The sequence below is a fragment of the Anabrus simplex genome, chromosome 8, assembly GCF_040414725.1.
Source record: "Anabrus simplex isolate iqAnaSimp1 chromosome 8, ASM4041472v1, whole genome shotgun sequence".
NCBI classification, from domain to species: Eukaryota; Metazoa; Arthropoda; class Insecta; order Orthoptera; family Tettigoniidae; genus Anabrus; species Anabrus simplex.
Window position 1 is genome coordinate 24,905,253 of NC_090272.1, and position 23,629 is coordinate 24,928,881.

General features: G+C 37.6%; 1 protein-coding gene across 1 annotated transcript in view; it reads right to left on the reverse strand.

Moving 5' to 3' along the window:
- The window catches only part of sv (shaven), a 183,785-nt gene extending 160,395 nt beyond the window's left edge, over positions 1-23,390 (reverse strand). Inside the window, exon 1 of the mRNA XM_067152819.2 lies at positions 23,297-23,390. Within this exon, the coding sequence (XP_067008920.2) occupies positions 23,297-23,351 (55 nt within the window). The 5' untranslated portion in view covers positions 23,352-23,390. The remainder of the gene's footprint in view (positions 1-23,296) is intronic.
- Between the last annotated feature and the right edge of the window lie 239 nt (positions 23,391-23,629).

Sequence of the window (23,629 nt, forward strand, 5' to 3'; positions counted from 1 at the left end):
AGGGGAAGGCCTAAAATTTAATTCTCAAATATCTATGTTATTAGTGGTCCTGTCGATAAATACTACATGACTAAAGTTATATAGAATTATATCGTCGGCTTACTTCTAAAACCTCGTATCTCTCAATGCACTTCCTACCCATTATATTCCTTAACACTGGTCACGCCTCCCAGCCACATTTTTATATGCAATCCATCAGAACCATTTTCGTAGTGTTCATTTCCTGTGCAGACGTGTAAAGGAAAATAGACCTTACCATACAGTGTTGTAGGGATGTTGTTTTCGTGGCGAATTTAAGCACTCTTACAGTTTAACGTATTTGAGGTTCATTTTCCTTTACACATTACCATAGGAAAATAAACACAACGAAAATTGTTCGGATGGACTGTACATCCATATGTGGCTGGGAGGCGTGACCAGTCTTAAGGATGAAAATGGGTAGGAAGTGCATTGAGAGATACGAGGTTTTAGAAGTAAGCCATCGATATGTCTTATACATTTTTACCGCACCGTCTACGATAACAAGGATAGTCATGAATTTCAATTTTTGTTGCTAAGTTCATATCAACGCCGAGCATTGCTGACATGAAAATATTGTTCCACTGGCGGTGGTTTTTGTCATGATTCTTTTGTGTGTCATACGGCTTCGTAATTGCGATTATTACATGTTTACTAACTTTCCAATATCTTCGGAGTTGTATTACTTCTATCTGAAATGTTCTTAACGAAAATGGTGGCGTCTAATTAACTTCTCCTGCTAACTATATGGTTGTAAGTTGTTCAACAATCTGTAAGCATAAACTAGCTCGCTTTGAATTCCAAGTAACACTGTAGGTCTGATCCTTTATTCACAGGTGACAGTTTTGACGGCTGATGTCAACTGATAAGCTGTACCTTTCTTCTGAGATATTAGACCATGTTGACATTGATTTTTATAATTTTTTTATACATAATGTCTGATTGAAACGGAATGCCGTATTTTCCTGCCGACTTCCTGACAGTAAATCGTACCCACATCCTTATAAGTAAATCATGCAGACTTTTATCATATATGTGCCCGTCGGAGTGTTGTCTGTCTCTTGAAAGGAGGTTTCTCCAATGGTTTTAATTCTGAACTGAGGGCTGGAACGGGTTTCCTCTGCTTTGTGAAGCCAGCTGAAGAGCTGCCTGATATGACAAGGCCGGGGTGGCCAAGAACACTGACCTGTGAGTGGGGTTTCACTTGCCTGCCGAAAGAGTCTACTGCAAGGGAACACCCAGGAGCTATCGATTTGGGAGCGCGGGTTGGTTTTCACCTAGCCTATAGCTGAATTTCTTGTTCCAACTCCTCACTTTCATCTTTGCTGTCTGACCTGTCTTTGTCAAATCATGTTCTCTTCTGCCCTGGTGGTATGAGGTGTCCGTCCATCTTCCCTTCCTTGTACAGATACCTTTATTGTTCCATGTGTTAAACCCCTTCCCCCTCATCGCCCAGCTGTTCTTCGCCTTAAAACAATAACCACCACCACTACGTCCTCGTGGCAATATTCAGTATCTTCAACATCACCTGAGATTCACCACCTGGTTGTATGTGACAGGAGACACACCCTGTTGGATAGGCAGCCCTTCAAGGCTCAAAATGTGTATTCTGTTAGACAAACTTCCTTTTTGTCACCATTAACTACAACACCTACAAAATGAAGGTGAATATTTCACAGTATTAAAAAAAGCTACATAACAAATTGTTACCTCAGAATTACTAAAAGCTTTGAAATCACATTTTTTCTGTTAAATTTCATTAACTGTTACCGAAATATTAATTTAAATCGTGAATCACGAGTCTGACTGGTTTTGCAAGTGTGTAATTAATTCAGATTGAGCTGATGATGGGTTTCTTGATAATATCGTTACATTAGTAACCACTAAAACTTACTACCACCACATTTCATGAACGTGTCCAAACATGCTGCATACAACTAAATTTCGCAATTACATTTTTAGTAACTAACTGAAATTCTGGTTTTCACAAATATTCGAATGATGAAAGAAATAATGCAATTCATGACTGAACGAATCACTCGTGATTTAAACTTCTCTTTTATCACTATTACAAAGTATTCTACATAGAAACTTCCTCTTTACACTTGTAGTTTACTCCATCTGTTCCTAGGGGCTGGTACTTGCTGATAGGATAAAGTAGAGATTATCTTCTGGTGAATGTTATGAGGCAGCTAAATGTCACTAACAATATCCTCGCCCTTCAACAAGCCTCAATACTCCCCCTACACTTTCATTAATATCTGGTGTTTTATCTCGGGTTCGAGTGCTGATTTTTATCAAATAATCCGCAGCCATGTGGTGTGGAGGAGGGATTACATGCGACCACATGTTAATGGAGTTCTCATCGGCCACCTACTTTGAATAACAACCAGGACAATAACAATCCTCGAGTTTAAAGTAATTCTCTTTTATTTACAACTGGTTATACAACCCGTCAGTGATGGCTGATTGAATGACTCACAACGACCGAGATTTAGCAAGAGAGTCTGCTATTTGCTGTACGGCAAAAATGCATGAAGCGTAAAATGTAGGAAATTCTATTTGCAGAACTTCTCATCTGAGGAGTGTTTGTTCACAAGGTGCTATTTTCACTTGCACATGCATTACATTGTCATGAGCAACACGGACAAACCCGATCATCGGCACGTTTCAAGCGCCTTTTATTTTTACAATACTTTAATTACATACAAAGCATAACTCAGATATGTAATATATTATGTTTCATGTCTCATTTTTGTGTATGTAGTTTTAAATTATACTTGACATGCACCTCATTGCATAAACAAAACTCAAAAAATTGTTTGAACATATCCATCGTGCAAAATTTGAACATTATAGTCACTCCTATCTATGGAAGATAATTTACTTACCACAGGAACACATTTAAGAATTTTATAACATAGGTAAGATAATTTCCACGATAACACATCGGTGTGTGGAGAAGCGAGCAGGAAACACACAAAGTACCGAAGATAAAGGGATAAACTAATTGTATGCAGAGGTAAATAAAAATTCCTTATAATGTGAAGTGCTACGCAAACATTTCCTCTAGGTTCATAGACAATGTATACTTATGCCACGTAGCTTCAAAAGTGCCTGAGTCTCAAGGTATTCCATTTAGTTACAAGAGTGCTTTGAAGATATGACAACAACATATTATTGTACATTATCCTAAACTGAAGTGAAACTCACTACTAGGCCATTACCACTTTAATGCGTTTACTTTTGTGGATATTTCAAAAAATATTAGCATAAGAACATTTTCAACGTTCTAGACAACATTTTGAAAGGACGAGTTTATTGCAGGCATGTCTAAAACATTTCAAACCTTTTGTTTGTTTCATGCACGTCAGTGAATTGCACCATTGAATAACAATACAAATTACTCACAAGTATACGACTTGTTTAGAAGCTTTTTATTACGTTAACAACACATAGTTATGTTTTCAGTGGATAAATATTTGCTTGTCAACAAACTCTCACTTTGATGTCGGCACCAATCTCACAAGTCATGTCATCGTCCGCTTGTCGCCAAATTTGAACACAAATTCCAACAACGCACGTCGCTCCTGGATAGTGAAGTCCATGGAAACATAAGCGAAAAAAATGTGGGGAACGATGTGAACTGATTGAAAGTATTCTGAATTTCAAAATAACTTCCTCAGCCATAAATCAGATAATTAATTATCAGTGTGTTTGTTTAAATAGTAGATGATCTTGAAATAACACTTCGAAGAAAAAAGTAATTTTAATATCTTTTACTTGTTTCAGCCTGGCTTGCACTTTGATCGTGTGTAAGGAAGTGAAGACAATTTTTGCACAAAATAAACTATAAGGACAAAATTGAATTTTCAGTTCTGTGATGTGATTTTGAAGGATAGTCATAAATCAATGTGAACAATTTTAAGAACGTGCTGTGTTCCTTGTTGAGTTCTGCATCATTTATCCGGGTATATCTTAATACAAATTTTTGTCGTTTACGAGCCTAAAATTGGGAAGTTTTGACGACATTTGGTGTGATACGAGATATACGGTAAGTGCCATAATAATCACACAGAAAACTAACGCTGTGTTTTGTTTTTCTTTCTGTTTTCTTTTCTCTATTGTTTAACGTCTCTGAAACAATTGATTAAAATCGTATGAAGACTTCATTTTTCATTCTAATTTATACCATTTCAAGTTCCACGTTTACAGACTTATGTTAATTTCCTAGTAAAGTTCAGATAATTACGATCAATGTGTCAATGTTGTAGTTGTAAATATTTGAAAAACTGTAATATATTAAAGCTTTATTATCTCTTTCTTAATTTTATGTTCAGTTACCAAAACAACTGTCTGAATGATGGAGGAGTATTGTAACCAGAATACGAAGAAATGTTGTTAGAGAAGGGAGACACAAAAAATGTTGACAAAGGGACAAATGAAACATGAAGAATCGCGATGTTGTAAGTATGGTTTTGGACATCCAACTAAGGTAGTTGTAACAACAAAACTATGTTCAAAGCCGATATGGGCAAACGTTTATATATAATTGAAACCATATCATACAAATGAAGTGAGATTGAGTCCGAAGATGTTTGAGGGATAAGACGCAAATATGTCACACATTTACACTGAAAAATCCTTGGTTTTAAAATATAACAGTGATAAGTGTACAAGAATTATATATACGTAAACAAAACATTGCTTTATATTGAATTTTAATCTCATGAAGTGATGTAGACATTATTTGTTGCACATAGGCTTACCGTTTGTTGTTGTGAGAAGAAATAATATTGAACAATGTTTCTTTGATTTCCACTGGGGAACAACTTGAATCGTACAGATTTTTTTTAATCATTCTTTGCACCAAAAGCTACTGAAAAGCTATGTTCCCATATTTTTTCTGTGATTTTTTCTATGGTTATGCCTATTAATATTTTATTTTATAGTTTAAGAAACGGAAATACACCTTTAAACTTGCCCACCAAATTCCATTAGATTGTTTCCGAAGACAACCATTCTTAAACTGTAGACTAAAAAGATAATAAACATAATTAGAGGGAAAAAATCTCAGTAACATAACAAGCAACTAAAAATGCAAAAGGAAACTAATGTTAACATTACAAACCAACATGCATTTTCTAAACAAATTATTATAGATGTACAACGTTTTAAAATTTAAATATTAAGTATTCCAGAAATATGTATTAGTAAACTTGTAGTAAGAATGTGTACTGTTAATGCAACCTGAAATTCCTCAGTAACATTTATCCTCGGGACCTATTAACAACAGAGACTTTTCTAAATATTTTGGACAGGCGAAATTAATTTTAAAGCAAACATTAAATAGTGCATGTGAATGCATACAAATACAAACTTCTTTTTAATTTGAAGTAAATCACAAGCTATAAATGTGATATTGTTTTCGACCTATAATCTGATCTACCAGACAAACGAGTTTTTCCTCAAAATACATTTCGAAGAATATACGGTTTCGATACTTGAAGTATCCACGTGAAGTTTTATTTGATGTATTCGAGAAAAAGAGGGATGCAATATTATGCGGTTTTAACATGCAACACGTAGTAAAACAAACTGACGTCACCTAGTTTGAGCAGGGTGCGATGCAGCGCCAGTAGGTACGAGTAGTAGCTGTCAGCAGGAGGTGGAGTGTTGACATCACGACAGCTCGCCATGAGGAACACGAACACAGACTAGACCATCGTCTTGTGATTGAAAGAGTCTCACACCGGGCACGTTCCCCCCACCCTGCACCACCTGCGAGAGCTGACCACACTGTGCGTCGCGGCGCCCGCTAAGACGCTGTCTCGCCGACTGATACAACACAGGGGTTGCGCAAACTACTTCATCCCTAATTTTGACACGGTATTGGCAACCAATGAGTCAGTGACGATGTATCTGCAGACGTACATCCCTCTTTCTGGACACAGTAAAATAAACTCCTTATGATAAGGAAGAAGGGAGTAGAGAGATAAATACGTTATTGGAATGGTTCTTGACATCTACGTAGTTCAGTTCCTGAGGGACGCATCAATCTGCTACTAGGTTACGAGTCTAAATGTCATTCAGAGTAGTTTATCACGTCACAAGTGGCGACGGTGAGAGTTCAAACAATCGAAGCTATCCATGAAAGAATCAATATCATTCAAGAGTGATTCGATATTTTTTATTTACAAAATTGGTTCCCAATGGAGGTAGCCCCAAAGGACTCAGTATACCCACATGACAATAATAATTAAAATTATAATTACAATATTAAAATATAATAATCTGATATGAATTTCAAACAACACCTGGAAGTGTGGATTAAGATGGTGATTCAGAATTTGAAAACTATTTCCTAGTACTATGATGACTGTCGCATATCGTACACAAGTGGAATATGATATATTTTTCGAAACTTCTCAAAGAAAAACCGAGGTATAGCACTTCGTGCTCTTCTGAGTAGACCTATTACATTTGAGCTTACATCTGTCTTTAAAATGATTAACGATAGATTCATGGATAGCTTTCATTTCTTTATCCACCTCCTCAGCTTGTTGAAGACCAACCTCGAATCGGACAGAAGGGTCAATAACTATGTAAGCATCTGGTATGTAAATGTTTTACATGCGTTGAAGGATGTTTCTGACGAAATGTTGGTAACATTTGAGTTCTATAAGCAACTGTAATACTGCAAGACTCCACTTTCATTATTTTAATGAATGAAACCGTATTCATCACACTGTGATAAAGCACTAATAACCATTATGAAATCTTTCTTGGGTCGTCAAAGCTCTGTTTCTGTCATCACCAAAATAAACAAACAAACATTATCACTTCTTATGACATTCTAGAGAAAATGTAACTTAAAAGCTCTTAAGCCTGTCGAACACACAGGTTAAATATAAACAAGGGATAAAAGTACATAATGTTTAATAATGTTTTTTGCAGGTATGTTGTTGTGTAATGTTATATTTAACTACGTTCATTAGATAACCAAAATCAACTGAGAATCATGTTCTCACGTTTTACATCCTTATTATTATTATTACTATTACTTTAGAATTCATGTATTTTAGAGCAATGTGCTTACCTTGGTATCGTAATTCAACATTCGAGCTGAAAACACTGTATTATTTTACAAAGTACATTAGCAAATACCACTTCGGCGGTTATCTTCAACTTTACGTCAACTCTTTACATTTACCACTCGTTAATCTGCTGGCAGAAAGTTATGAACTCACTCACTTTCTAACTACAGATGTTGAGTGTGCAGCTCTTCACTGGTTAACCTTGATGTACTGAGGATTGTACAGGGAGGGTGAAAGAATTTCCCCCATATCTCTCTCCGCCAATGACATGTGAATGCATCTGGTTTGGTGACTCCATCACGTAAGGGGGGCATTGTTATAGGACTCCCTTTGCAGGCAGCAGACTCGGGGTGTTCCTCACGATAGAAGAAGTTGGGCGAAAGCATTGCTTGTCTATCAGGAATATGGAGTACAAGACTATTACTCAAACTGTGGAGTACGTCGTGCCATAAAGTTACACAGGCGGTGACATTCTTACGGTTTAGGAGGCTATAATCTAATGTATAAATAGTTACTTATATTACAAGGAAGTGAGGATTTACCTAAGAGTTGAGATGTTTTCGATACATAGAAAGAATGCAAGAATTACAAAAATAATATAAGAAAATAAAACAGCTTGTACTTCCTGCACGCCACCTGTCGGTAAACGAGCACGTGATCTCCGTTACGGCGTCCCCGGACGCCCGAAGAAATATCACCAGCTTTAATAAATAATTAGATAAAAAGCAGGTAGGAAAACAACACTTTTCCCTTTTCAAAAATCAAATGATCATACATTTTTATCAGGGTCAAGGCGGTACACCAACGTCTGCTAATTTTAGATGAGCGTCAGCCCTAAGACATAGCCTGCACGGTTGCTAGGTAAGAATACCTCACATCACTGCCTGCACGGTTGCTATGGTTACACTCCTGTCACCCATTTTGTCGCGCCTCGTTACACAAATTTTCGAGTGACCCCTAGCCATAAGACATATTTATGTGAAAACAACAAAAATTGCACCATTACACTGAATGTTGATAATGATGTTCCTCAGCCTGTGGATAAGCGTTGTACCGTGTGTTGATATTCGGGGTCGCTCTCTGCAATTCGGCCTCATGAATCTTCAACATTTCGGAGCGAATTGCATTTTAAAATGCAGAACACGAAAATACGCTGTTCAATACTTAATTCAGAAGCCATCAAACGGAATAAACCGTTCAATTATTACGGTATAAGAAACAATCACACTGTACGCTGTACGGAAGCTTATCGCAGACAGGCAGCTACTGCATCAACCATCAGTTGCTAAGCAAATGCAGTTTATATTGCTTTAGCTAGATTTTTGTCTGTGTTTGCTTCTACAGATCCCTTTTGACTGGTGAATAGGGAGATTACAACGCAAACGTATTTAAGCAACTCGTAAGCATCATCTAGTACGTTCAGTAGTTTTGTCGGTGTGTTGTATACATTTTAGGGGTTCTGATAATCCATATCTCACTGCAGAACCGTTGTGAGGGCTAGCATTCTAATCTATTAATATCTAAACGCTTTCCCTACAACTGTTGATTCAAATAAAAATAGTTTTAACTAAACTAAATCTAAATTTTAGTGAAATAATAGTAAAATATCAAGGAAATATTATTTAAAAATAAAATCTTTTATTGTATTATTCGTTTGCTGTACAGCCAAGTATGTATCGTCATTGCCCCTGGAAATAGGCTAGACCTATGTGATAATACTGACCCGCAGCACAGAACCTCAGATGACAGAACCTTTCTGGTAAGAGTTCTAAGCTGAAATATTATCACGTATATTATACATAGACTATATTTATGTGCATAAAAGGAGTTTTTTAGGAAAAGACTCTTAATCAATTTAGTTCTGTTTTGAGTAAGGACACTGAGTGAAAATTTCCTTATGAAAAATATTGCGATTGGAAACAATGAGAAATAATATATTTAGTGAGATTTTGTTGAACATTGTGAGGAAGAGAGGCATTCATAGTACTATGTTTTATACAGGAACTCGTAAATGGTACCAAAATCAACTAGAGTTAAAACAAATTCTCTCAAAAGCTTCGGCTCTTTTAAAAAAAGAATGCAGTATAAGTCGCCTCATTCGTTATATAGGTTTAATGGTTTACCAAAGTATGAAAGGACTCTGCGATGTAGTGGTTAGTGTGATTAGCTGCCACCACCGCCGAAGGACCGGGTATGAATCCCGACTCTGCCACAAAATTTCTAAAAGTGGTACGAAGACTGGAACGGGGTCAGCCCTGAAGATGGTATTCCGTGGTTTCCCATTTCCACGGCTGGGGCTGTACCTTAATTATGGACACAGTCGCTTCCACCCCACTCCTAACACTTCCCCGTACCATCGTTACCATAAGACCTATATGTGTCGGTACGATGTAAAGCAATTTATAAAAAATAAAAAATAAAGATTCCCACGTCAGCCATCCTTGAAGTGGTGGTTTCCCATTTTTTCTTCTTGCAAATGCCTAGATGGTACCTAACTTAAGGCCACGCTCACTTTCTCCCCTCTTCATCATTGCCTATTCCTACCAGCATAGCATGTGAGGCCGCCTCGGCGAGGTACTGGTCCTCCTCCCCACTCTCGTCAGCCGGACCAAATGTTTGCCCTCGAGACGGTAGAGGTGGGATCTCTCCCTAAGTCCGGGGGAAATACCAACTCTGAAGGATAATAACGCATTAAATAAGTAAATAAAATGAAAGGAATGTAGAAATGAGTATGTGGGAATGAGAAATAAATGAAAGTACAGCTGTAGTGTACCTCAGTGCAAAATCTTCAGAAATCTACAAACTGAAAATTATGGTCAGGCACGGAAATAAATCAATAGCGCTGGGTGAGAAGTTTATCACACAAGAATTCTTGGGCAGTTATGAGCTGTAAATGTTTTGACAACACATATTTTTACCGACTGGTCACCCAACTCGTGATTATGATAGGAGCTGGCAGTCTTATCTCGCAGATCGAGAACATGGCCACCCCTCTCTTATCTAGATATACAGCCGCTCTCCATTATGTGCGAGCAGCGCTATAGAATACCAATAAGTACATCCCCTGTTCCACTAAATTAGATCTGCCGGGTCTGGTTTTCTTTCCCCCAAGATCCATTCCGACTGGCGCTCTTTCTTCGGCAGGACCGCCGCACTCTGCTGTCAGCTCAGCGGGACGAACACATTGGAGACTGTGGACATGTGGTAGACTTCCGGACTCCGAGATCGTACGTTCAGATCCTGCAGAGGTTGAACACACCAACCTGTACAAGGTCGCCATGTAGACGATCTCTAGTGACACATTTCGTGTTTATCCAACAAAATTACTTGAACTCAACCACAGAGATAAGGTTTAATTTGTTATTTGGTAGAGTGAAACGGAACGTGGGAACTGACAACCAGATAGCCTAAATTAAAATTAAGAAATGCCTAGGTGCCAAAATGTTGTCCTATTGGAGTCCTTTTTCGTGTCGAAAAATCCACCCATTCGAAACTCGCTTTTCAGGATCTTCAAGTACAATGAGTTCGATAGCTGACACCATATTATTATTATTATTATTATTATTATTATTATTATTATTATTATTATTATTATTATTATTATTATTGTTCGACTCGCTGGCTGAATGGCCAGCGTATGGCCTTCAGTTCAGAGGGTCCCGGGTTCGATTCCCAGCCGGGTCGGGGATTTTAACCTTAATTGGTTAATTCCCGTGGCCCGGGGGCTGTGTGTTTGTGCTGTCCCCAACACCCTTGCAACTCACACACCACGCATAACACTATCATCCACCACAATAACACGCAGTTACCTACAAATGGCAGATGCCGTCCATTCTCATCGGGCTGCACTCGGCTAGAAATAGCCACACGAAATTACATTATTATTATTATTATTATTATTATTATTATTATTATTATTATTATTATTATTATTAATCGTTGAAAATACAAAGCCTGTTTCCAGTCATTCAATCGGGTCAGGAATGGAATTAATGAAGCCCCATCTAGCGGCAAAGATAGTAATTGTGCCGGCTGCCGAAGCCTGTCGCAATCCTTCGAGGCAATGATTAATTACTGACAGATGAAATGAAATGCTATTGGAGAGTATTGCTGGAATGAAAGATGACGGGGAAAAGCGGAGTACTCGGAGAAAAACCTGTTTTACCTCCACTGTGTCCAGCACAAATCTCACATGGAGTGACTGGGATGAACCACGCAACCCAGCGGTGAGAGGCCAGCGCGCTGCCGCCCGAGCCACGGAGGCTTTTTATTATTATTATTATTATTATTATTATTATTATTATTATTATTATTATTATTATTATTATTATTATATTATTTATACTATTGGATTGAAATATCACTGACAATGTTTTCAGTTTTCAGAAATGCCGAGGTGCCAAGCTTCTCTTCTGTTGGATTCTTTTACGTGGAGCAAAATTTACCCATTCAAAGCTCGCTTTTCAGGATCTTCAAATATCACCTGACTGAGGTGGGTTCGAACCCACCAATTTTGACTCATAAAACCAGCGTTATGCCATCAAAGTCATTCATTTAAAAGTTGCTTTACGCCACACCAAAATAAATGGGACTTATGGATAGGGAAGGGCTAGGGGTAAGAAGGAAGTGGCCGTGGCCTTAATTAAGGTACCGGGCCGATGACCTTCGACATTAGGCCCCTTAAAACAACAAGCATCATCATCATCATCAATTAAGGTACCGAAAATTATCTTTTGGCCTGCCGACAGTGTGGTTAAAAACGACTACCTCCAGATTGCAGACTCACAGCTGCCCTATCGTAACCGAACAAGCAACTCATTCGGCCGTATTTAAGTCAATGATTTATAGGCTTTCGAAAAGAATCATGAAGTGCCCATGTATTTTATTACATTTAATTTTAATTTGAGTCATTATCAAAATATAACTCATCTACCATGCAAACAAACACTCCGTAGATACGTACAACAAACAATTGTTTCTGAGAAACGTGTACCAGCGAGAAACTTATACAATACCATGTTCTCATTTTTAAAATAGAGTCTATCTCGACTGAACGCTGGCTTTCTGAGCGTAAGCTGGGTGATTTCAACACGACTCAGTCTGGTGGTATGTGAAAGTCCTGAATTACGACAAATAGGTGTTGTTAAATTTTCTGGCTGGACAAAATTTTAGCACCTCGGTGTTTCCGAAAACTACAAAACAAGCCAGTGTGACGTAAAATCTAATGATTTTTTTAATTATCTCGGATACTTCACTGTACTTCCGGTCCGGCACCTTGGAGCCTAGTGGTTTTAGTTCCGAGCGCTCCGGGTTCGATTTTAAAATTTTTAACCACGTCTCCTGAATTCCTCTCTTTACATTATTCGTAGTAGATGTCGTGTAACGAATGACATCGGTACGTAAAAGTGGAATTACTTCACATTACTGAAAAAATGAAATGGCGAAGGCTTTTAGTGCCGGGAGTGTCCAAGAACAGGTTCGGATTGCCAGGTGCAGATCTTTTGAATTGACTCCCGTAGGTGACCTGCTCGACTTGATGAGGATGAAATTATGATGAAGATGACACACATCTAGCCCCCGTGCCAGCGAAATTAACCAATTATAGTTAAAATTCCCAACCCTGACAGGAATCGAACCCTGGACCTCCGTAACCAAAGGCTAGGACGCTAACCATTTAGTCATGAAGCCGGAATCTTCACATTAGCGACTGCCACAGAAGACGGCCAGGTAGAAGAAGAAGGATACTCGACTCTAGCTGTGAACTGTGGAGATTCCGAAGTGCGCTTATCAGATATTTTTATTTTCTACTGCATATTGTGTTCACAGCTGACCTCTTGAACTTGTAGCGGGGATGCTCGAGGAATGTTCGATTACCCATTATGATAATCAGGTGAGCTGGGGTAAGATGTTCACCAGGTAATAGAGATAACTGGCGCAATTATAGCTACCAGCCTTTATATGAGACAACATCTCACGGGTCAATCAACGGACCCATGAATTCCCTTCTGCAACTTGTTTGGCTGGTCGGCAGATCTGAATCTATAAAAACTCGAAAATAGCATTCTGTCGGTCTATGACGTAAGACTGGGAGATAACGATGTATTCATTTAGAATTCTTTGGCCTTTTCCACTTTTCATGCAAGTAAAATCGTGGCTTGTCTTACGCTTCAATTCACATACAGAGGATAAACCTGATTAAACAATAATTCCTTCTTGGTTTTGTTTTCTAGCTTCTTCCTCTATCTCGCTGCACATTGTTCTGCTTGAGTGACCGTGTTTACTCAAGACGGATCACACTTCAAATAACAGAAAAGAGCAGAAATTGAGGAAAGTGAGACGACTCGCTCACAAGCTGTTTAACTACTGCCCTACAGGGGAGGGAGGTTACGTCCTCTAAGACATCTGAAGGAGTACAACTTTCATCCCAGGATATTTATTTATGTATTTATCAATCAATTTGTGTCTTCATCAGTGGATAAGTTTGGGCTGGTACCTCTCTATTACAGAAATATTCCGCAGTGTTATAAAACTTGAGAGAACGAAGCTAAATGAAAGATTTGTACAAGATAAAATGAAGGTAGAACGCAAAGCTCAGTTAACAAGTCCGGAACAAAACAGTAAAATGAAGGAGAAAATGTACAGAATAATGAGAAACACGTTAGATACAATCTGCAAGCGTCTACCTTCTCCGGGATATCGCTTGGACGTTACTTCTTCCCTTCCTCTCGTATCTAACTGAAGCGTTCAAACCTAGAAGGTGTTCAAATAGGAATGGATCAAATCAGCTATATTACGAAAACAGGCCCAGATTTACTTGTCATTACCTTCTTTTCACTGTATTAATTACTCAGTTTTAACGAACTTTACTGTAATTTTATTTACCAAAAGGAACCAAACCAAACCCCATGGCGCAACAACCCCGAAGGGCCATGCCCTACCAAGAAACCCCCTGAAGGCCTGTAAATTACGAGGTGTCCTGTGGTCAGCACGACAAATCTTCTCGGCCATTATTCTTGGCTTTCTAGACCGGGGCCGCTTTCTCACCGTCAGATAGCTCCTCAATTGTAATAACGTAGGCAGAGGGAACCTTGAACCAGCCGTCAGATCAGGTAAAAATCGCTGATCTGAGCGGGAATCAAACCCGGGGCCTCTTTTTGAATGTCATGATTTAATGAAATTAATACAGTATGTCAATTATTATAATAGTAACTCTAATGACGGTTTTTACGCTTTAAAATCAATTTTTGTTATAATTATGGTATTTACTATGGGTGCGTTTCACAAATATTTGAAGCGTGAGGTGGTTCATTTACAAAAGGGATTGAGGAACATTACTTTACATATTTAGTCAAGGTTGTGAAATGTGCAGTGAATACGTTTAATAGCACCATCCAGTACCCAGTTCGCTGTGTTTGGAAGACAGGCTTCTTGACGGTGAGTGCTACTATTACTACTTTGAAGTTGTATTATTTTCAGAGTTATCGCCAGTGAGTTCAGGGACGATTTCAGAATTGCTGTAGAACAACCCGGACTGCTCCAAGTATTAAAAGTAATGTTAAGTTAATTAATTGGGTCCTGTCGCCACGGGAGCTGATACGCAATACCAGACGTAGCGGCATTGCGGGCACTCTGCACATGGAACAGAAGCTCCCGGCGGATTGATATGATCGCCTTCAACAATAATTGGAATGCTTACATAATAGATTCGAATCCAGCTCCAACCAATCAAATGACGTCAATGAATAAAGAAAGTAAATCTAGGAACCTGCCATCCAATTCTATCACCAGAAGTATGGATTAGGAAATGTCGAAGTGATTGGGTTGGAGTATGATACTTTTCTGGCAAAGGAACTGTCCACATTACACAAATTAATCCTGTATTCATTGAAAGGGTCTCTGTCGATGCTGTGACATAACATACATTCGTAGTGTCGACTATACCTAATAGACAAACATTACAATATACTTGTAAATATTTAGATTTTTTGACTTGTCACATGTGACCTTAATATGCGTCGTCGATTTTGGCAGCCTCCACATGGTGAAAGTGTTCGTTTAGTTCTAAATAAATACATATATGTAATATTGTTCTGATGTACTAAATAAACATAGGTAATTACTCGTTGTTTCAGTAAATACATAAGTTTTGTGAAAATCATTCTCAAAATGTGCCATTCTTCAAATTTTGCTTTACTACGGCCGATCTGACCGAACTCCGCTATACAAATTATATAAGATTTTTAAAATGTACGTGATATCCAAGGTAACCGCAAGAGTCTAGACTACTACAAGAAATTTATAAGTGTGCCTACAGAATTTGTAAACAAAGAAACTGAAATATAAAAATGAAATTTGTGATTTGCAGCGCACTGAGTGCCCACTTGTTTACCCAGCATTTTGATTACGTACCTAGTTATATCTTCAACGAATTTCTTTCTTCCAATTCCTGAGCTCTTTATCAAGGAAAAATGAATTAACGATAGTATAAATGACGATTGTTTTATTCAAACTAGTTTTTGTGAGCATTAAAGTAACGAAGAATCTTGAAGTCAATTTTGTTCGGTTAGTTGCTATGAAAACATTCTGCATAGCCTTATTTATTTTTGCGTGAGTTATACAATCGAATTTAAGCTTCCCTATCTATGTTTACAAAGTCATTTGTAAGTCTATGATTTTGCTAGATAAGTTGAATCATGCATTAATATTTTTGTTGATGTTCCATCCAATATAATTTACGACAGGACAGGGATCTAGAATTATCCTGAGTTAACTCCATAGTATTACACGTACAATTCTGAGTTCGTGCGTCATTAATCTTAAATAATCAATTAATTAAATATTAATATTTTCGCGACAACAATGTGGCTCATAGCTAAATAAATTTTCTGCAGATAACATCAGACTCAGAGATTTGGCTGAAACTGAGCCTCCTGTCAAGCGTGCTTGTGTTAAGGATATTAGTTTAACTTCTTGTATTCAAAATTTATTGACCAGTACTGCCATAATTTATATCGAACGCTGCGTTATTTAATTTGCGAACTGTAGGGAACCCTTCTTTGCTTATTTTTTCCCTTGTTTAGCATTGACCTTCCTTCTTTGAGAATGCAACTCATTCTTCTTTATTTGTTGATTTGGTTGTTTATATTTTCCTCTGAGCAACAACTACCGCCGCTGCCATTGTAAACAATACCCAAGATTTCCTTTTAGGAGATACCTGTAACTTATTTGCGATATCGATATAACGATTCAGATTTGATCAAACGAAATTAGTTTGGATTTGGTTACATTTAATTTCATTGTATTGAGTCATATAAAGTAAATTTTGTTTATTTGTAATTTCACGATATATCAAAGGAAATGACGATGTCACTTGGATAAAAATAAATCCTGTAACGTGCAATAAAATTAAATGTTTAGGATGGAGATATAAACTGACTAGGAATCCCGCGAGATACTGTGTGGTTCTTCGAAGTACAAAAACTGCTAAACCTAAGATAATCTACAAAATCTGGTTGACCAGAATATAATATCGTAAAACAAAATACTATTTCTTTACAGTCGTTTCATTTGTTATTGATTTTAAGGGAAGTAGGAATATCTGAATTTTATTCATATTATTTCTATAACACGCCAGAAGCACGTGAAACAGAGTTATGGGCTCAAACATCCTCAACTTCGACATATCTCAGCTGGGATCGAACGCAGAGCAGAAGAACAGACCCCGCTACACAGTTACTTGGAGAACTTGCGGTCCTAACCAAGTGCAGCCCGCTGAGCGCGAAGTGCGTCCAGCCCAGTGTGACGCTCTTCCGCTGTTTCTTCAGCGCGGACGCCCGTGCTCAACAACGGCCCGCGACGGTCTCGTAATTGCGTTAAAGAACCGACGCCTCGCCTCGTCTTGCGTCGCGTCGCCTCGCTTCTGCTGGAACAAGAAAAGCTCAAACTGGGCATAACACAGGCTGTGCGCCCTGCACGGCAGAATGTGGAATGAAGTCCAGTAATCGGCAGGTTCACGCCCGATCTATCGTCATCACGCCTGCTTGTCTAGAGTACTCGAACTTGTTTCGGAAATAACTAAAAGGAAGTCTTCTCCGTCATATCTGCATAGTTGCGACAAAACTTTCATCGTTAAATTTATTTCGAAAGACGTAACTGAAGGACAATTCCCGTGCAAACGGGCCACAATAATCAAAGTATGGACTTATATTGAATTGATGTAATGTTCAAATAAATAAGAAGTGTTTGCATAGTGATCTCAACATTCGGGAGACTGGCCACAGTACACAGAAGACGAAGGAGAAGAACTCTAGCAGGATTCAAATAGGACATCAGTTGTGCTGCAGGAAGGAAGGCTGTGAGAATGTACAATGTCATCCTATATGTTCTTACTTGGTGTAACATCACAGAAAATAATATAAAGGACATAGACGAAAATAAATGCGTCGAGAGAGAGTGAAAATTGTACAGGGCTTGTAAGATACACTAGACTTCGAAAGAAAGGGAAACTGTGAATTAACCTCGAGGGTGAAGCGTATGTCTGTCGAGGATCTTGTTTAGCAACAAGCTTTCAAGTTTACAGTTCCCGTGTGAACATTTGATTTGTTACTTTGAAAGTTTTTGAAGGATGTCAGGACGGATTCCTATGTTAAGAATTATTAGAACTTACTTTCATATTTCTACTCATTTAGGTGCCTAGTCGGAGAATTGGAAATGTTTCAAAGAGGCAAAAGTGCAGTGGATTTGATCGTCCAGTCATAATTATTAAATTAGAAAAGTCAATACCACATAAATAATTTGCTCACATATTTTTATGTAAAGAAATAGTTTTCCGTTGAATATAAGTTACATAGATACTGTAGACGAACGGTCTATATACAAATACAAAAGTAACTAATTAATTAATCTAATTAATACATTGATTAATAATTCGGAAACATTGGCAGGTAATCCTTGGATTGAGGCCTTTGGAATAGTTTTACGACTTCAAAACTGAGCCGCAAGAACTCAACATTTGAGTTAATTTTTATTTGAACTGTTTGAGATGGACAAAGCAACGGTTTCTTTAGTGTAATCATTCTTCATTATACAATAGTTATTCCAAACTGTTGTAATCCATAGATGTTTCATTATATAAGGAATGATTCTTTATATGAATGGAATCTCGTGAACTTGACTACAAGAAGTCAAGGGATTTGTTACCAAACATCGCATGATTGGAGTTTTGAAGTGACTGACGGCATGCGTACGAAGGAATAAATGCCTAAAACTGTCAGTAACTTATTCATGAGATGATAGTGGACATTCATTAAATTAATATTTTAAGATGAGATGTGAAGCAGCATTACGTGAGTTATGTGTTCCTAACAAGAAAAGCGGTTTATCTAAAAATAAGTACAAACGATCGCTAGTCATTTTTCAGCTTGAAACTTTCTAGTTCTGTTTCGTATTTTGGTAAATAACATACCTGATATTGTCTTAATTTATACAAATTCCTGATATAGAAGAATGTATGGAGTCTAGAAAGGAAAAACGTAATTTCAATGTAAGAAGACATTATTTATATAGAAATGATTTACATACGAAGGGGTGGATTGGAAAAATTCTCAGATGTTCACGATATGTTATGATTGATGAAATAAAGAAAGTAAGGCATGTTTAAAGCATACTGAAAGAGATGGTAAAAATGAATGAAAGTTTCCATGAAAAGAATAAAAACCAAACAAATTTAGTTTCAAAGGAAGTTAGTCTGACAGCCTCGCGAGGATGAGCACGACAACGCCAAGGCTAAGGTTATCGGAGAGAAGATGTATCAACACACGTTCTTCTTTATCCTAGCGGCACTGCGTACTCTGTGTCTCTCGTCAGTCAGCACGTGGCTCTTGGATTACTGCCCAGAGTGTACACTTATGAACCTTATAATGAAGAACAACGGTAAGCGATGTTCAATAGTGAAAATTCTTATATAAAGTAACACGATAACGTCGTTTGCTGGCAGTAATGATAACTGTGTAAAAATGAGAGAAACAAGAAGATTTTTGGTACCTACAACCGACTAAGAAGTAAAATCTGCACAATCTTGACAAATGGTTTCGTCCACAGGTCGGTCTACATTAACAGGAATCTGTTTGCTTTTAGTCTTGTCTAGCATCGATGAAAATCGTCAATTTAATTTATTTTAACCATCTTCACAATTACAATCTCCATCTGTTAGAGTACGGATACGTTATTATCTTTGAAGTCTGGATCTCAATGCAGGTGTCAAATATAGCTGTAGATAATAACACGCTTTTTTGTGGTAAGATATCCGATATAAAGTAGGATACATCAGTGATGAAATGAAATGTCGTACGGCTTTTAGTGCCGGTATATCCCAGGACCGGTTCGGCTCGCCAGGTGCAGGTCTTGGTATTTGACTCCCGTAGGGGACCTGCGCGTCGTGATGAGGATGAAATGATGATGAAGACAAAACATACACCCAGCCCCCGTGACACTGGAATTAACCAATTAAGGTTAAAATCCCCGACCCGGCCGGGAATGGAACCCGGGACCCTCTGAACCGAAGGCCAGTACGCTGACCGTTCAGCCAACGGGTCGGACACCTGAGCATTGATCAGTGGCGATGATATACAGTACATGCCATTTTTCATCATTTTGAAAGTATTTTCTGTGACATTATGTTCATCAAAATTTATGTGTACGCTTAGAGTAATGGCCCTTGAAAGAAAGATCTTGTGATAGTAAGGGCCATATTCTCGATTATAACGCAGTATGAACTCAATTATAAAACTTAAGAAGATATCTTTAAATGAACATTTCGCCGGAGTGTAACATTCGTTTCATACAGCGAAAGATGGACAAAACTTTCTAAAGGATTTGGAGATTAACGCTGAAATTGAGTGGACAGATGTGAAATAAAACAAGGCTTTTTAAACATGTCTGATGTAAGAAAAACATCAATTACTGAACTTCAGAAAACCATTAGGCCAGGCTGTAAGAAACGGGAAATTTGTGACTAGAGTAATTTATTTCGGAAGAAAACAAGATGCAGATCTAGAGATACGTACTCGGGAGATGTGTTAATTATCATTCTAGGATCAAAACTAGCAGATCGTGATCAGCAGCCAAAAGTACAAAGATGGCTACAGCGATATCTTTGTGTTTGCATGCAGAGTTCTACCAGTCGAGTGTGTATATGTGTTTATAGTTTCTTGTAAATTTACTTGCCAATTCCATAATTTATTGTTAAATGACCGCCCTTCCTCTTTCTCTCCATGTTCGTAGAACATTTCCGGTAGAAAAATCTAAAAAGGTATGGATTTTAAATGACCTCTCCCTCACTTACAAACTTCCAACATTCGAAACGATTATGTCATACCTTTGATCGTGCCGTGTAAGATTACTTCAAGGCGGATTTGATGAAATGAAATGGCGTATGGCTTTTAGTGCCGGGAGTGTCCGAGGATATGCTCGGCTCTCCCGTAGGCGACCTGCGCTTCGTGATGAGGATGAAATGACGATGAAGGCGACACATACATCCAGCCCCCGTGCCAGGGGAATTAACTAATAATGGTTAAAATTTCTAATCCTGACGGGTATCGAACCCGGGAACCCTGTGACCAAAGGCTAGCACGCTAACCATTTAGCCATGGGGCCGGACGGCGGATTTGCTAGAAACTTTCCTTTACTTTCCACAATTGTTTTAATATATATCTTTAATTTATAATCAAAAGGTCGTTTCAGATTTACCCATTTGTTTTCGTTACGACCTTCACCTAAGTGTGTAGATGAGTAGGTTCTGAAAAGTAAGAAAAACGTTACGGGACTGCGAATCTTTCATATGTAAGAAATAATTACTTTGACATAGTTTTGGCGATTTACTTCATAGCAGTGTGTATATTCATAGAAAACTATTGGATAGACAGTAATATGTTATTCCTTCTGAGAGCAGTTTATCCTTAGGCCATAATATCTCTTACTAAAGTGATTCTGAAGAGAAGCGTGACTTCGAACGTCATCTCTCACCTTATAATTTATATGAATCGGTTATTAGTATTTCATAATGTATTTGAAATATCTGCACCAGTCCAAATTGAAGGACAAGTATAATCTCGCCAAAAATAACTTTCATGTGTTTTATTATCACAAGAATAAAATCAATTAGAATCATTGAAACATTGTGTTAAGGAGAGGGGAGAAAGATTTTCATTACTTAACTTTAGGAGTGCTACTTCCACCAATAATAATAATAATAATAATAATAATAATAATAATAATAATAATAATAATAATAATAATAATAATAACAGAACAGAAACCATAAGAAAAAGGAGACTGCAATTTTTTGGACATATTTACAGAATGGATGATTCCAGATTAACAAAAAGGAATTTCAAGTACCTTTGGGACAAAAAGGCAACAACTAGCTGGATTCAAGAAGTAAAGAAAGATTTAGAAAGAAATAACATAAGAGAAGAAGAAACTATGGACAGAGAAATTTTTAGAAATAGGGTAATAAGTATGGCAGGATTCCAAGGAAGATTGAACAAGAAGCCTGGTGCGAAGTGGTCTAAGGACAGAAGGAAAGAGCATAGTGAAAGGATGAAAACATATTGGAAGGAACGGAAGAGAAAACAACAAAGTATGAAGAACTGAATTGAAATTAACACGTGGTCCTTAGCAGGCCTTATCTGAAATAATAATAATAATAATAATAATAATAATAATAATAATAATAATAATAATAATAATAATATCAGGTCTAAAGTACTTCCAATCGACAACATCATCATTACGGCCAATAGGCCTAGACTGCTATACGTTTCAGCGTTCACTCTGCCAGCTTCTGCGAATAAGATAAATATTTTTTATAAGTTCTTAGTCTAACATTTAAGAGTGTCACGATTCGTGAATATGCTTGAAGAACATAACACACTCTTTGTCTTTATTTACTTCGAAATGAATGCAAAGAAGAAAGTCCGTGTTTTCCAAGTTATTCAAGGCAATTTAGAAATAATTCATCTCATTCCAGAGTAATCATAATAGTTCCCATAGGTCTCTTCTGCAATTTATTAATGTAAATTTCAAAAATAGAGTTTATGGACATGAAGATGGCCAAACGCCTATTTTTCGTAAAGACTAAATAGGAAATTCAGCTCATAGTGTTTACACACACAGGTTCACTGTAATTTTTAAGCATAATATTGGTACCTAAATGGAGGTTTATGGACGAAATTTCTCCTGCTCTCGATTGGGAGTCCTAATTGATGTCCGCGGAATTGCAAGCCTGGGATCTACCCTTCCTGGTAAATAAATAAATAAATAAATAAAAAAATAAATAAATACATAAATAAATAAATAAATAAATAAATAAATAAATAAATAAATAAATCACTATTTATTATGGATTAGTAAACCTCTGCCAAAGAATGGAGCCGCTTTTCAACCCTCTGTTAACAACTAGCTCTATCACTTCGTCCAGATCCACAGGCGTATCTTTAATATAATTAAAAACGAGGACTAGTCATCAGCAGCTTGGTCTCCCTCTGCTTCTCTTACCCTCAACGATCATGCCGATTATTCTCTCCGGTAAAGTATCCACTCATTTTCATCCCTAATTCCGAGTGTCCTTTAGTCATTGCTCCCATCTATTTGTACCAATAAATAAATAAATAAATAAATAAATAAATAAATAAATAAATAAATAAATAAATAAATAAATAAATAAATAAATAAATTCCTTAATTGCACTTCCGTGTCATATTTATATTGTCGAGGTGGAATTCTCGGGGTCAGTTTGGGACCTGTCTAGAGATTTAAGCTTAAACTTTTAAAGCAGCCTTTGATTAACTTATAGTTATTGGCAATCTCATCGGAAGGCACAAGGTTTTGTAGCCTGACCGCTTATCTTCATAATCAATAAGTAAGTAAAATTTAATGTTATTTGTTTTGTGTACCACTAACAGCTTCTTTCGTTTTCGGAGACGCGAGGTGCGTAATTTAGTCTAGAAAAATTTGTTTAATTTTTCGGTAAATATTTCGACACGAGGCTGGGATACTCCACCGTCCGAGCCACTGGCGCAGCTAAATAAATACAAAATAAACAAATTGCTATTTTATAATGTGATGGGGCTTCTATTATGCTTCCTGTGTTTGAGGAAGAAGACAACTGAAGGTCAACTCACAAGTGTAGTATTCCATCATGTTCTGGTTGTAGCGGTAGGCGGTGGTGAGGTCCATGGCTGGCGGCCGGAAAGAGAACAGGCTGAAGTTGGACGGATCCAGCGTGGACGGCGGCTTAACTTGACGGGTTGACGGCGACTAAGAGCGACGCCTGACCGACGCCGGACACGCACTACCCGAGTCCCACAATACGTCAACTCCGTGGAACACTAAACAGTCCGTCCTTTTGCTCCACCGATCACAAAATAATGTCAAACACTAATCCTCAAACAGTGTCACATTACGCCAGGTGTGGTGCGGTTCAGAGAAACACACGTGGTCCATGAGCACACTAA